This window comes from Cupressus sempervirens, chromosome 3 (assembly GCF_028749045.1).
Source record: "Cupressus sempervirens isolate cs-2001-9-10 chromosome 3, ASM2874904v1, whole genome shotgun sequence".
NCBI lineage: Eukaryota > Viridiplantae > Streptophyta > Pinopsida > Cupressales > Cupressaceae > Cupressus > Cupressus sempervirens.
Genome location: NC_143120.1, coordinates 795,053,795 through 795,071,078, shown reverse-complemented (window position 1 = coordinate 795,071,078; position 17,284 = coordinate 795,053,795). Strand labels below are relative to the sequence as shown.

Sequence of the window (17,284 nt, the reverse complement as noted above, 5' to 3'; positions counted from 1 at the left end):
GATCAATCCACTGATTCATCCTAATAGGTGCATCAGTCAAATCCTCTAGCCAGGTGGGCCTAATAGTCCTTCTTACTCTTAATCGAGTAGATCATCAAAAGTGATCAATTCTAAGCCTTAAGAGACCAACTTTATTATTGCAGTAGTGAAGCATTGTGGGTGTCATTCCCACCCTAGTTTTACCTTCTACTTGGAGGGTTTCTGGGTTACCAATTCTTGTCTCAATGTGTTATGGTGTTGTTACTTTTATTGCTTTATGTTCCATGCATGCACGTAGATTAGATAATATATAAAGTGAAATAAAAGAGAAAGAAGTTTTAAATGGTTCCTAATTCACCCCCCCCCCCATCACTCCACACATCAATCCCTATGTAATGAGATTAACCAATTAAAAAATTGGAAGGACTAAGGTGCAAAAAGGATGAATCTGGATCACTAGTTAAGATCTAGAAACATCTAAGATGGTTATTTAAGCACAATTTCGAGCCAACATTTCGTTGTTGAGAGTTGAAGGATTGCATGTGTGCAAAGCTAAGGTGAATTAGCAAGTTGAGAAGGTAGGCGACCGAGTAGTACAAAGAGCAGTTATTGCAGATCTATCACAGAGAGGTGATTCCATATTGGAAAGAGGTGATCTTTCATCAGCATTCAAGTGCAAACCAAAGGATCAAGGTACTGTTACATTTCAACAGGTGTATCAAGGTGAATTTCTTAACAGAGTGGTCCTAACAGGCCTATGTAAATCTCCTAACAGAGTGCTCACTTAATTGTGTAGTCTAAATACTTTAATCAAGGTAGGCTTGACAGTCTTGTAAACTCTTAACAGGGCAAACCCCTCACAGTGTAGATTATTACAAGTGATCAAACTTTGTAGGCTTAATAGGCACACTTTATTGCTGCAGTATTGAAGATTTTTGTGGCTGTTATCCCCACCGCAGTTTGAGCTTCTCATATGAGGGTTTTTGCGGTACCATATCTTGTGTTATGTGTTGATTGTTGTTTACATGTTTCATTCATGTTATTAGATGTTAGATCTGATATTACGTGTTGATATAAGTTAATGCATTGTTAAGATTAAGGATGAGATGTGTGGATGACTTAAGTATGAACATGGTTTATGCTTGAAGTGGGTTTAAAGATCTTGATTAACTCCCCCTCTTAGCATCTTACTTTCCCTATTAGATTTCCAACATTTTATTGGTTATGTATGTGTCATGGTGATTTAGCAGGTGGCAAGGAACATTCATCCTCCTATATCCATCTTGAGGGCTGAGGAAGAAGAGCAATTAGAGCTGTCATTAGAACCACTAGCACCGTTTTTAATCCTCGGACATTTTTGCTGCAGATGTGCATATTTAGGACATATATGACATTGAAAGGGATGGGACTCGTAGTCTAATTGCCAAACCCATGTGAAAGAACCTAAATAGATTTTCACAGAATTTGGCAAGGGATTATTCAAATGAATCTCAACATAAATATGGTCAAAAGTAATTATCCTTTTATCAAAGGTTTGCCAAGCTATTGCAGCCAACGTCCCAAGCAAAGCGATAATCGATTGCAAAATGTATTCCCATGAAAACTCAAAAGGAAGCCTCAACAAACGATTAAAGATCCCACAAATAACAAACACCCCTTGAAAAAAGACTAAATCAAAAAATTGAAAGTATCAAAGTGGGAAAACTCTTCACGGCCACCAAATCTCCATCAAACAACTCTACCAGAATGTGCTCGCACGATCCGCCAATGATACACATGGTAACGAAAATGGAGAAAAGAAGAGTGAAGGGCCATAGACATCCACATAGCCCTGTGTGCCCCAAAAATTTGGTTTGCACAGATGCCCTAGTGCAAACCTCCCACATAGACCACCAGTCATAGAAGTTTGGAAGATCAATAAAATCTTGTAATTCATTTCCATGTTTGTATGATATTTCATCTATTGTACACTGCGATAAGCTTTTTGCATTCCAATAGAATCCAGTGTTCATTTATTGGGCTACCCAGTAGATTATGTAGAGCTTGAACTATAGGAGAGAATTGTTTTAAGTTAAAATAGGGGCACTTGTTATGTTTCCTTAAGGAAACGGTGATTGTGCTTTTGACAGTTATTGATTCCATTAATGCTTATACTTTAAATGGATCTTTTACTTTAAATTAACAAGATAAAATTATTTATATCTGCTTTATTTTGATGGAGCTTCCAACCAAGGGATGGTATTTTTTTGTTATGTCAAGTGAATGGTTTATATTATGAGGTTTTATTTTATCTCACTATTCGTAATTTACATCTTGTTTCTACTTTATCAATATTCAGATGCTTTTGTTAGGACTTCTTTTAATACGTCGTCAAACATGTTCAAGTTTGTGTATACTTATTATCTTCATTGAATGTTCAATACAATTTTTAATATGTACTTCGCAAGGAGCTTTTAGTTTAAATTGACAATATTCATAATATCAAATCAAACTTATTTTGGTGCAATTTTTGTTCATAGTAGTGTTACCTACGTGGATGTGTCCTTGGCTTGAAAACCCTTGTCTCGTATTGGGAACATTTCCAAGATGGAGATGTCCCCTTCCCATCCCCAATTTTCAAAAAATGACAGGGGATGTCCTAGAAACTTGGGGATGTTTCCCAAAATTTGGAGGGATAATTGTACATCTCAGCATCCTTGGGATGGATAGGTGTCCCCATTGGGATAGGTTGCATCTGCACTTTAAAAACCACATTTCTCTTCTATATAAATTTCTATTTTAATATATAAGTGGGCCTCTCCATCCTGTTAAGGTTGTAGCTTCAGTCGGATTGGTTCGATTTGAGATACATTATTGTTATTGGTAAATCATCATTTCCTATATATATTTATTCATATTAAATAATATATATATATATATATTATATATCTAATAATATCTAATAATATATATATATTTTGTTATACATAGTATTATTTATGTTAATATAATATTACTAAATGATGATTACATCATAGAGGCATGTCTTTTCATGAGACATGTCTCCTCTCATATTTATATGAGATCGAAATCTACATTTGGAGCACATCGATATATATATATATATATATATATATATATATATATATATATATATATATATTGTTATACATATTATTTATGTTAATATAATTTTATTAAATGATGATTACGCCATAGAGGCATGTCTCTTCTTATGTTTATATGAGATCCAAATCTGCATTTGGAACATATATATATATATATATATATTGTTAGAAATATTATTATTTATGTTAATATAATATTATTAAATGATGATTACACCATAGAGGCATGTCTCCTCGTATTTATATGAGATCCAAATCTGCATTTGGAACACATCAATATCAATGGTAATGTTAGTACATTTGCATAAAACGATCCATAAATCTTTACATGGTATCAGATCCTAGTACCTTCTATAAAGCCCTAACAGCTTGAAGGTAGATCCCAAACAAAGATCACAATAGAGTAATTGTAACAAACTCGAAAAAATATGGTGTAATACAAAGTTCAAGTGGGACGGATAATCACCATACAAGAAAGAGTCTTAAATCAATTAATCAACTCTATAGAAAAGAAAGCACTATAATCTTTTGGTGACACGCGAGCATCTACGAGTAGGTTGTATGCCTCTCCTTTGTTCCTTTTGTTTGCATTAGAGAGCCTTAGGCAAAAACAAATTAATGTCTTTAAATTTGAACTTTCTATCAATTGACAGAAAGAATAGATATATATCACATTTATATGTTCATTGGCAGATGAGATTTGTTTTGTCTATTTATTGTTGTTAATTTTTGCAAACGGTAGCAACACCTGCAACGCCACTCACACAGAATGCACACCTCGTATTCTTTCAGTAAAAAGTGGCAAGACATATCGTGTATGCATTGCGAGCATAACTTCATTATCCGCCCACAATTTTCTCAATCACGGAGACAAAATCACTGTTGTGGATTCACATAGGAATCCCATTTACCATGGCACCACTTTGGCATTGAAGGCCCATAAGGACAAGTATTTTCAATTGAAGGGCAAGAGGGAAACGCATGAAAGAAAAAGACAATATAAAGATTTCTATTTATTATGATGTTGTGCGGGCCACTTTTATTAAGTTCTAAGAATTTAAATAAATTTTCATCTACCATATATATCTTAATCTGGCTTATTCATAATTGGTGAAACTACCAACATTTTTCATAGTTTCCATACATATACAAAAGGATTGAATATTACCGCAACCGATTTATAAGCCTTCCTCTATGCTAGTCAGGAATTTGTTAATGTTTGTACAAACATTAAAGATCGCAGGGTCCATTTGACCAAAAAAAAAATTAAAAAAAAAAAAAAATTGTTGTTTGAAGTGCAAATTGAGAATATTCATAAAACATGTTGGACCAGCCTGGAAGTAACATTGGGTTCGATGAGGGTGTAATATACAAATAGTGAAGCTGGAGAATTAAAATGTTCACACTATCAAGAAATTTAATGTAGATAGACGAGGTATACACATCTGATTGGATGTGACATTTCCATGGTGTATGATGTGGAGTAGGGAATGGACAAAGACACCGAAGTCAGCCCTAAATTGGTGTGGAATGTGTAAAATAATGCATGGTCAAAAGGTGTGATAAAATGTTATTTTGGGAGTTCATCCTGCCACCATGGAAAGTTTGGACATAACGTATAACAAAGAGGGTAGCATTCTGACAAATTATTGAAAAAAAGACTTTGTTGGGCCCAATTTCATATCACACTAGTACAAGGGGACCCACCACTAACCGAGAGGGAAATGAATGCCGTTGATTATATAAGAAGTCCCCCAAGTACATATGGGTAGAAACAAAAGGTAAAATGAGAGTGATGGTGATTTGACCTCATCATTGGCGATAGTACTACCGAACAAAAGGCACAAAAGGCGACCTCATATGTGGTGGAAGCCCATAATTTTGATTTCAATCTAAACATAGGAGTGTTGACTTAGCAGCTCACTAAAATCACATATGCATAGTAAAAGAAAGAATGGACTATTTTGTGCTTGAACTATGATTGTATTTCCAGTCTTCCAGGGAGAGACATGAGCCACAACCACTATGGAAATGATGCAACATTTACTTAAATTGCGCCTTCTACATTGACTTGTGTTTTTTTTCATAGACTATCTATGTCTTCGCCTCCATGGATGGCTTCTAGTTAGGAAGAGCTAGGCTTGCTTTGAAGTTTTGAACTCACATTAATTACTACTGTCTCGATTGATATGAATATTAATATGCTTAGACTGGATGTTTAGGTAAACTACACTAAGTGACGTGGGCATACAATCAAGCTCCAATCAATAATCTAGTCAATAAAACTTATGTGATCATATTTTATAGTGTTTATGAGAAAAATAATATGGCATTGCATGAAATATTGTATAATCAAATATTAGACATTGAAGACATGATAAAATTGCTCAGCAAGTGTCGTGGGTTTAGCTACTGAGTAAGGAATATTTCAACAATGGAGAATTTGACACAATGGTAGTTGGCCGCTGAAAAATATTGCCTAGGAATTAATAGCGTGGATGAAACATACTAGAAATCCTAAATCCTCTAAGAAATACTATCCATATTTCTATTGTTCAATGATATCTTTTGATTGCATAAGGTTCCTCTAAGTAATGATCCATTTGTCTTATTTGACCTTGATTCTTGGATGTCTCTTTTATGCGGCACTTCAAAATATTAGCACAATGTTTATGATAAGAGCCAGACAACTAGCAGGGGGAACCAATTTCTGCATTAGAGAATTGAATAGCAAATTTCATCTTCAGGCAATGTCTTGAGACTTAGTTTTAGTGGTTGGTATGTTCCTATTATGGGAAATGACATTGATTCATCTCTAATTGAAGACAACATTGCTAGAGCATCTTTGTAGTTCCATGATTTCTAAAAATAGTTTTCACTCCTTTGAAAGACAAAGATTGGGGTACCTGTGAAGGATTGGTTGTATTATAATGGTTGAACTATCATAGTGGATGAGCATTTCTACAATAAATTGAACGAATTGAATTAATTACTTCTTCATGGTCATCGGGCTAATTCATTTCCTAAATTTTTGGTTCTTATTTTTTGTAGGTTGGTTCAATGTTCTCTTAATGAGCCTTATTAATAAGAAGATAACTAAATTGATTGAGTGATTAAAGATTATTGTAAGATCTTCTATGGAGAGTTTCTTATAATGACCATTTTATGTTGATAAAACTTGGGAATCCAAAAATTCACGACGAGAAAATATTTGTGAAACTTTAAGCATTGAACTATTTGGAGGCAAACATTTTGTAACTCAAGCACCCGATTATCCTCATAGACACATTTTTTGCTATTGGATGTGATGAAGATTGTCATATTTTTTGTGATGCTAAATTGTTCAATGATACAAGAGTGAGAATTTTACATTGTGGGGAGGAATAATAACCAATGTTCAGTTCCCACTCAAACCATCTTTAGAAGGGAGATCTTAGAGAAGGCACATCATCAGAGTTTCAAATTTGAATTATGTCTTGGGCAACGTGTATTAATGATGGTGATGTGCAAATAAGTATTTATTATTCTAAAGTATTACATTTATCTACTCATCATAGTCTCTCTATCATTTGCAATTTTATATGTACTATATGAGTTATTTTTCCTTGATCTTTTCCTTTGTATTTGAAGTTGATCTTGCAGGAAACGAAGAATGGCACATTAGGTAGCTTATGATAGTAGCTTCAAAGAAGTTTTGATCAGGCTGGATAAAGTGAGGTTGAGGTTCTTGAAGAAAATATCTTTGATGATTAAGATTATGAGTATCCTTCTACATTAAGAGGGAGTATGACACTTCTTCGAAGGCAATGCAAGAGCATAGAAGATTGATACTCAGAGGGAGTCTAAAAATACATGTGTGTGACTGCATGATTTTGATGGGCCTACTCTTGAGTGCATCACGGGGAAGTATTGACTTACTAGAAAATCGAAAGATTGACTTATCACTAGAAAATCTAAGGGAGTAACTACTGGACCTCCTAGGATCATTGTTTAGAGGGAGAATTTTGAGGTGCAATCCGTTGTGAATGACTTCTTCTCTATGAGGAGAAGTTCTAAGTGAAACTCCTTGTAATGCATTCTTCTCTGTGAGAGAAAATTAAGGTGAAAGCCTTTGTACCACCCTTTGACTTGGTTCATGGTGGTTATTTCACATATGATATTTAATGAAAGGTGATGATCTTTTATTGACATATATAAACAGAAGGTAACTAGTGTAAGGTGACGATCTTATAAATGGTAGACCTGTTATCATGACAAACTTTATTAAGTTGTTGTCCTAGAGTGTTGGAAGTCATGATAATGAACGCATCATACAAAAGGTAACCATTGTAAGGTGGAAATCATATAAATGGTAGACCTGTTATCATGATAGACTTCATTAAGTTGTTGTCACAAAGTGCTGAAAGTCATGATAACGAATGTACCATGACAAACTTCATTAAGTTGTCACAGAGTGCTAAAAGTCATGATAACAAATGTATTATGATCATACTTCATGAAGTTGTTGTCTCGGAGTGTTGGAGATCATAATATTTGTCATGATAGAGTTCATGACATTGTGATTTTTTGTTGATTTGATAGACTTAATTGTCCTAGAGAGCTGGAAATTAGAAACTTATTCTCTTGATAGACATCTCTTATTCGATTTCAGTGCACATATCAAAAGAATAGAAGTATGATGAATATCGTATGATTGATATTTCTTGTTGAATCATACTTCGGATTATATTGAAAGGCAACATCTAAATTGACGGATATATTTTAATATCCTTAAATATGCCATTTCAAGAATGTCATACTGAGATGATATCTCTTCATATACTAGAGAGCATAATGTGTTCTACAAATCCTCCCTAGCTAAGAGGGAGTGTTAAGGTTGTAGCTTCAATCGGATTGGTTTGATCTGAGATGCATTATTGTTATTGGTAAATTATCATTTCCTATATATACTTATCCATGTTAAATAATATTATTGTATATAATATTGTATATGTTATATTATATATATATATTGTTAAACATATTATTATTATTTATGTTAATATAATAATATTAAATGATGATTACACCATTGAGGCATGTCTCTTCGTGAGACATGTCTCCTGTCATATTTATATGAGATCCGAATCTGCATTTGGAACACATCAATATCAATGGTAATGTTAGTACATTTGCATAAAATGATCCATAAACCTTAACACATCCAAGTTTGCCCTATTATGCTTATTACTGTTTGGCAGTTAATTCTTACTATTTTTGAGTCCTGTGATTAGTATTTGGCAACATTACATTAAGAGTCATGAAATCAAGAATGTTGTTACAGTCATGCTGCATGCTCAGAATCATATAGCAGATTTTTTGCAAGGTTTTGGGAAAGTATGAAAAGTGCATTACAAACCTGGAACATGCATCGTTATATCATCTTGTGGCAATACACCAGTGTTAGGTTGGTTTGTGTTGATTTGGGCCCTTTGTAGAAGATTTGGTGAGTATTAGAAGTTGCATCAAGGTGCCATATTCCTGTAATAGACCTATATCATGATTAGAATTGTATAAAAGACCTGTTCATATTAATATTAGTCTACTTACAATGAACTGGAGGTGTAGTTTTAGGGTTGTAACCCCAATTCAGATCATTGGTGAATGTGGTCTACAGTGAGAAGAGGTTTGAGAGACATATTTGATCCACTCTGTAGCAGCCCTTTCTAGTGGCAATGTCAACCTGCAACAGTCAACTCAAACACAGTTTCCAAGGTTATTCATGTTAGTATTTCATAAGAATGTTATTTCATGTTCAGGCACTAATGTGAATGTGATTGTCTTTGAAACCAATTTTAACGCTATACCTGTTATGTGTACACTGATAATTTATATCAGACTTTAATGATAGTAGTGCTTTAATTTAGAAGGTGGGTCGTTCTTTTTGCTATTGACAATGAATTCTGAATTATGTTCTTGCGTGTATTTCAATTTTATATGTTATTATCTTAATAGTACATGCATATTGACAATGAATTCCCTGAATGTTTATTATTGCCACAAGTTGAAGATTACCTGGTACCACTTGAAGAGAATATTAATTAATCTCAATCTACCTGTCACTTCATAAAGAATCAATGCATCGAATATGAAATAACACTCAGCAAAGTAGATTGAATATATGGCCACCCAAGGAAGGATTGTGACGACGAAATTAAAAGATAACTAATAAAGTGATCAATGACGATTACAAGACTACTTAAGTGAAGTAAGGATGCAGTGATTTGACTTACAAATAATGTTGCAATAGGGATAACCATGATAATCATTGATGAAAGGGTGTCATATGTATAATAAACTGGTTCACATATATCTTGAAGAGATACAATATACTTAGCAAACTGATCTGCTTATGTTAAGAAGTGACATGTCCCTTGGACATTCAAGGGATGCAACCTTTGGGTCTTGCAAGATATGTAATAGATCAGAGCCATTATAAAAAATTATTGGAAATTTTACGGTATATAATAATCAGATCGATTAGCAAAAACCACTGGAGTTTCTCCCTCTTATTTATCTGTTTGGAATCTTCTTATGGGGTAGTTTCCTTATTGGTTTTAACCAGATGCACAGTTTGAAAGTAAGATCAGAGACGGCACCATTATTGCCAGGATAAACTGATAATATAAAAACAGCATCATTACTTGATGCAAGGACATAACCACTCATCTGAAACAGTGATATATCGCTATAAGCAATATTATCATCACATACATTGCACATATCGATGGATTGAATCTTAAATAGCAATTCATCACTCTAGGTGATTAGAACACATTATACCAAATTCTCCAATAATCAAGTGAGAGAAGGCCATTGAACATGAAGATGACTTTATCTAGCATACATCTGATTGTCGAATCAGAGAGGGAGGGAGGGAGGGGGGGGGGGAGAGAGAGAGAGAGAGAGAGAGAGAGAGATTTCTATTTTATTGAACATGATAATGTAAGTAGGTATTTAAGTATTTGGGACATATGATAATGTAACCATTTTTTGTAAATTTGCCTACAACCAACCTTTCTTGGCTGGCTGGATTTTGCAAGTTTAAGTTTTGAGTTGCTAAAAATGTTGAAAGAATGTGCCAAAATATTGAAGACGTTTGGCCTGTATGTGCTCCTGATGAATGTAATGCCACACAAGACATAACCGAAAGAATCTAAAAACAAAATACAATTCCATAAACGCAATAATAATAATATTTTTTTTATTAAATCGACTTATTACTACCATAGTACAATGATTGAGCCATGCTCAATCTGAAATCCTCAAAACGAAAGATGATATCATCCAAGTACATTTCTACTATAATGTGAATACACATAGAGTTTAGTACAATAATGAAGTACAACATCTTTTCTTTAACACTAATGTCCATCATATGGTCTCTACAAGATACAATTTCTGCTATAAGAAGTAACTTCAGTATTCATCCTTAAGCTAAATGTTAATCAACTCGAAGCACCTGTAAATACACACAGAAGTACAACACAACACAAAGAAGGGGGCTCAGTACATACTGAATAGAAAAGCGTAATCCACCTGCACACACATTAAACCTAAACATATACATAATCATAATGCAGATGTCTGATTCACTTAACATTGTGCAGTTCCATAATTAATATGCAAGAAGTAACATTTACTTAACAATGCAAAATTAAACTCACACTAAGAATAACCCGTAAATGAATCATATATATACTGAGGTGTCATCGTTATGGCTCTAAGATTTTGCATCCATGTATGGTATGCCCAAAGTCAACACATAACGGAAATCTCTATTATACTTGTCAATGACAGAATAGAGATATGCCTTTTCTCCGTACTTAACCATATAGGTTAAATCATAGGTAAGGCCAATTATTATTTTTTATGTAATTCACCCACCCAGTTTATTTTAAAGTTATTACTGAATTAATTAACTGAATAAGGTAAAACAAATTCAGCGACCTCGATATACGTTCATCATAGCTATCCTTAAAATACACATCACACAGAATTACAATAGAATGTACATGCAACAGATCTAACATCAGTTTACAACATGATACTACATCCTTTAATCCATTTGTAATTCATCTTATTCTGCCAAGTTTCAAGGAAAATATAGATAATCATAACAACAAAAACGTAACCTACAACATTAAGATCATGCAAATACAATTAAACTGTTATCTCAGTTTAACGGTATTTACCTAATCTTAAAACCATACAATTAACTTCCTGCTGTCATAATCACCTACATCTAACTTCGAAATGACCAAAGTAACCAATCAAAATTCCTAAGATATTCTTGCTTAAAATGAGATATCATTAAACATACATATAAAATCTGTCCCATTACTTGAAACAACTTTCATTTCTATCTATAATCTAAAATACATCCTTAGTCCAGCTTTTCATTAAGAAAAATCTTTAATTTAATAATGAAAAGAAAGAAAAACATCATTATAAAAATAATTTCATTTCATATTCAAATGATTTTTACACGACTGATATTTCATATCCATTCAACACAGTATAAAATGGCATTAATATATCCCCTGCCAATCTGACTTCATTAATAGAATATCACATACGGCACCTTATATTAATTTCCCCACAGCATTCATATAACAACTGTTTAATTTAATAAAAATGTTTTCAAACATATATAACTGGATTAATAGTGCTAAACAATCATTTATCTTAAATCCAAACTCAAAAAAAATTAAGTTCAACTTTATTCAAACACATAAGATGTCTGCAGTCTCTATGACAAACAGAACTCGAAATGTCTACTCAAAACAAAGTATACGTTCACACGATATATGGCTATTCCTCTGGTTCAATACAGTTTAACACTAACTGTGATAGATTTAAGTTATCAAAACGAAACTTAGCTATGTATTAAGACTGTACACAAACCGTTTATTGGATTATCCATCTCGCCAAAAACAAATAATCATTAACTACTTTATTCACAGTCATCATACAGTTTGAAACTAATCACGTTTAATAATTAAACATCAGCTAATGAGTCTTGAAGTCCTAATAACCTATTTCCTACCGATAATAAGTAACTTTGCTGTTGCAAAAATGTTTACTACTTACTACAAGTTTCCACCTAACTGTTTGTCAAAATGTCTCGACTGACATCAAAACAGCAAATTACTAAATTCCCAAACTTCAAATGATCACTCAATACAGATGACATGTAATTTGAACTCCAAAATAATTCCACGGCATCGACTGATGTCAGTCAAACGAATTCACATTAACACTATGATAGCAACCACCGAAAACAGCTAAATTCGAGTTTCATGCCATATATTTTGACGACTGTTTGATCAAATGACTGTCACAAATTTATGTTGTGGTTCGACCATTAAACTATGTTTTAGGGTTCAACTATTCAAATGCCATGAAAACCACAAAGTAACGAACTCACTGGATTCGAACTTAATAGAAGCCGACACCCACAACCCAATCACATTACCACAATACAATACAATACAATACAATACAATACACCTCCCAGGCGCAACACAGAATTTGAAAATATCAACACCCTCACACCCAACTCTAAATAGAAACATAACAACAAATTTCCGAGTTCAGCATATATTTATAGTTTGATGTCGAAGTTAACCATATATCATCTAATACATCTACTGAAAACTTAAACACCCTGAACTCGGCTCTATGAAAGCCGCAACCTTAACATTACACATTTCCACAGCATAAACCAACATTCTACTGCAAATAACGTTTTCAAATACCCACATCCAAGTATGCAAATAAACACAACTCGACAGCTTCATTGTCGAACTTTGCTTATGCCCACACCTGGGTGTTGATATAAAACCTCATACAACAGATTTTAACATACAAAAACTACAAATCCAAACATAACAGGAATAAGATAGGGTTTAAGAGAGAGGCCCCCTACCTCAAAACTCAGTAGATGGAGAACAACGTTCAACTCAAGCTCCAAAATACAGCTCGACTCCAAAGCCCCAAACTGAACAAAATCTCTACAATGCAAATAACAACAGAATCCAAATTTCCAACTGCAATAAAACTCCCACTGAGTTTCCTTTTTGCTCGATTACATATGCAAGAATATCCTTCCAACTAAAACCCCTCATTTTGCCAGAAACCCAGCAACAACACACAAGTGTAACTCGAAACAGAGGAAAAAGGCCCAAATTCAGGTCATTACCATCGAAATCCATTTTTCAAATAGCAATGGCCGACATTCCTTCAAGGATAATAAAGCCTCAATAAAAGAGCAATTAATAAATCTGCAACTCCCAAAGAGTTGTGCATACGGCTTTCCTTATAGCCTCCGCCATTTTGGCCACATAAAACAATAAACATATTTTACCTATTCAAAGCATGCGAAACCCTCTAGGGTTTTAGGGTAAATGGTTTTTATTCAAATATATATATAATAAATGCATAACACAATCACCCCCAATGTTTATTGCCATAGTATTTAAACATTGCAAGCTCCCAAAACCATTACTCCACACTAGAATTTATGTAAATATATGTGCGAATATCTCATACCTATATTTATATGAATTTTGTGTGTGACTTATCAAATTATCCCTTTATATAAATATATTCATAAGTCAAGAACTTAAAAGCATGAAATGAATTTCTCGAAAATAATAAAGATAGCAATATACCTGAGAAATTCCTAATAATACCAGAATGTATTTATCATACATGTACCAGATATGTTTACTTTCCATCAATAAGATAAAGATTAACATCAATACTAATCAAAACCTGATTCAGTTCAGAGATCAAGTGATGTATTTCAAAATCAACACTACAACTAAAACTGATCAGCTGTAAACCCGAGAACAGTCCAATTGCAATACAAAAGCAGTATCCAAAATAAATGTATCTCATAAAACCAAAACTAACCTATCTGATCATAAACAAAACAGTGTTCAGAATATAAAATCTCCCAGCCACAGAACTTGTGTCCAAAACAACATCTATAGTAAATAAAGAAAAACAGGAAGAAGTAGGGTCAGGCATGACAATGAAAGCATAAATTCCTTCATGTTTTTTTATGTGATGCCCTTGTGACTGTCTGCAGATGGTATGTTCCTTTTAACAGGTTCTTGTGACTGTTAATATGTTTCACAGCCTCTTGTAGACTTCCCTTGACCAAAACCCTACCTCTTTTACATAAAATTTATGCTTTTTTCTAACTTGTTTAGTTTTGCACAGTTCTGCAGACTGTTCAAATTTGGGTCTTCTGAGTCTGAGTGGAGTCAAACTTTGTTATCTGTAAATCAAACAGCTTCTATAAAAGAGGCTTCCAGCAGCCACACGGGATTTCTTGGGAATTGGACAAAATGCTTGAATTGTAATCTAGTGAAACTGACTGGGGAAGAGTTCAAATGGGGCTGTTATGTGCAGCATATTTATAAAAAAATGTGACATAAATTGTAAAGAATAGGGATTTATGCAATTTCTTAGTACTTCATAGTCTAGTTTCAGACTTTCAGTTCCTTTAATTTCCTACTTGGACTTGTGCTGGTTGCAGGTGATGGATGTTTTCAATAAGATTTCAGAGCTTTTCCCAGGCATGGCAGGCTCTCCTTGATTGTCTTGAAGAAAATTTAGACGCACATAAAACTGTCTTTTCAGGACTTGTGAGCAGTACACAAACTTGACTTGCAAATGGCAATTCTTTTGGTATCATGAAGTTTTGTGGATCAAAATGCACTTTTGTAATCCTTGCTGTATATCAATGTGGACCAAAAAGATTTTAGGTCCCCTTGCAGCCTGTGATCTGATGATTGGCAAAGTTTGAGAGGGCTTTCATCAAGGGATGCTCCTGAGTGGGCCTAAGAATACTTTATTTGTAAGTTTGCTTCAGTATATTTGCATTAAGGGTAAGCATGTTTTTGATTAGTTCTTTGTGTGTAACCATGTGGGTAGGTCTGTTATCATGTCAAATAGGATATTTAATGGGAGTTGCAGGGTAAGGAAGTACAAACTAGGGGACAAGCTTAAACTTGTATATGTTCTTTTAAAATTTCTCATCGGTCAGAGTCTTACCAGGGAATTTCTTGGGTTTGCTTGTTCGGTAGTCTTGGGGATAATGTCATTTTTTTTGCAGGGCACGGTTGTTGTTCTATGGAGAATTTCAACAGTAATAAACATTAGTATTTACTTGATATTAAACTTCTAAAATAATTCTCCAAGTGAAATAAAGCATTCGGAATTTGAGGACCAAAAAATATTGTCTAGTTGTCACCGTGGCTTCGAGACGATATAGATTTTGATTTAAAAATCATTTGACTTCTAAAATGCGTTTCAAAATGAAAAGAAAGTACTCGGAATTTGAGAACAAAAGAATGTTGTTCAGCTGTCACCTTCGGGATGGTATAGATTTTGATTTAAAAAGCACGACTAATGCTCGTCAAATATAGCTCTAACATTCCTAACGCGACGAAAATTTGCTACTTTTCCACTGACCTAATATGCATTCGACTTGCAAAATTATTACATAATGAGTCAACTCGGGGAAAACTATTTTTGTTCCTTTTTTGGTTCTGATTCTCTAATTCAAAATTTGATGTTTCGATATATTCCAGTACATTTATAATGACCACGCTGAATGGAGTACCCACATTAATGAAATATGTTAGCATCAGGTTTCACGTAATAACATGAAATTTCTCCTCGCTGCATTTGTCATTAATGCTGGACATGATCTGATAATAATAAGTGAACATAATTTTGGTACTTAAAAGGTTTCAGATAGAACCATGAAATTTTTGCTTCACTTAATTCCTCCACCGCAGTAATGAAATTTGCGATGAGAAAAATTTGAAAAAAATAATGAAATTTATGCCCAGGAACGATGATTGGAGTCCCAACATTAATGAAATATGTTAGGCGTCAGATTCACATAATAAATGAAATTTCTGCTCTTTTCATCTGTCATTAATGCTGGGACGTATTTTATAATAATAACTATGATGTGAAAAGTGAACATAAATCTGGTAATTAGAAGATTTCAGAAGATTTCAGATAGAAGCATGAAATCTGGTATGCTGCAACTTATTCCTTTCTTGTAAGGCACCTCTAGATGAAAATCTAATATTTTATTGTATCTATACTCATTTTTACAATTGCAACTATCCCGCTTAATAAAATATACGATGAATAAATTAAAAAATAAAATGAAACTTATATCTAAGAATAAATGCTAACAAATAAACCTACTAATGATCAACCTAGATTATCAAAGGAAATGACAAACAATTTTTTTTTGATGAACAAAAACTGGCTATTTCATTCATTCAAATCTTTCAAGGCATTAAGTACTTTTTCTAGCTCATCATCGTTCTTCCTTTTCGTTCTAGTATTTTTGTTAGATTCCTTGTTCCCCTTGGTTCCAAGCAATTTGGGTTCATCCCTTCTTCCTAGCTTTCCATAGGCTTTGTTTCTCTGTGTTCACAATAACCCTAAAATCATCTCTTAAGGTGTGAGGCTTTTTATCCTTCAACAAACATGCCATCTTTCCATAAAAAAACATTGAAATGTGTTGTTAGATACATTTTCATCCAATCTCATCACCCAAAATAGCTTATGCATACCTTTTTGAAACCTCATGTTCTGCAACAACCTCATTTGGTGACATTTTGATATTGTTGAATTCACTCAACATATTATTGGCATTAGTCTTGTCCTCATATTGTTCTTTGAAAGATGTCTCAAAATATTTCAAAGATTTGGTGCTATCATTTGGCAGTCCTCTAAACCAATCCCTTGCATTTTTAACCAAGGAGTGCACAAATAATTTCATGACTACATCATCATGTTCTACCCCATAATCATTTCACATATCAATAAATGACCTAAGGCGCTATTCCCTTGTGACAATATTGTTTCCTACAAACTTGCTAGTCCTATCTTTTAACTAATTTAGAGCTACATTTGGATAGCCAGGGACTCCTTAAAAAACCTACCTATGCTGCTCAAGGTGAATTGGTCTTCTTTGAAATATTACTCCATTATTTCTACAACGACCAATATTGGTTGCAGTTCCACTATGTTGTCTAGAATTTCTTTGATTTGTTCCTTGAGAAGTACTAAAAGCACCCATATTTTTATTACTAGTATTTTAACTCAACCCAGGG

General features: G+C 33.6%; 1 protein-coding gene across 1 annotated transcript in view; it reads left to right on the top strand.

The window, feature by feature from the left end:
* The window catches only part of TIC40 (hydroxyproline-rich glycoprotein family protein), a 156,197-nt gene extending 141,150 nt beyond the window's left edge, over positions 1 to 15,047 (top strand). The window contains exon 14 of the mRNA XM_089821947.1: positions 14,677 to 15,047. Coding sequence (XP_089678073.1) covers positions 14,677 to 14,736 — 60 coding nt within the window. The 3' untranslated portion in view covers positions 14,737 to 15,047. The remainder of the gene's footprint in view (positions 1 to 14,676) is intronic.
* Positions 15,048 to 17,284: the final 2,237 nt, after the last annotated feature.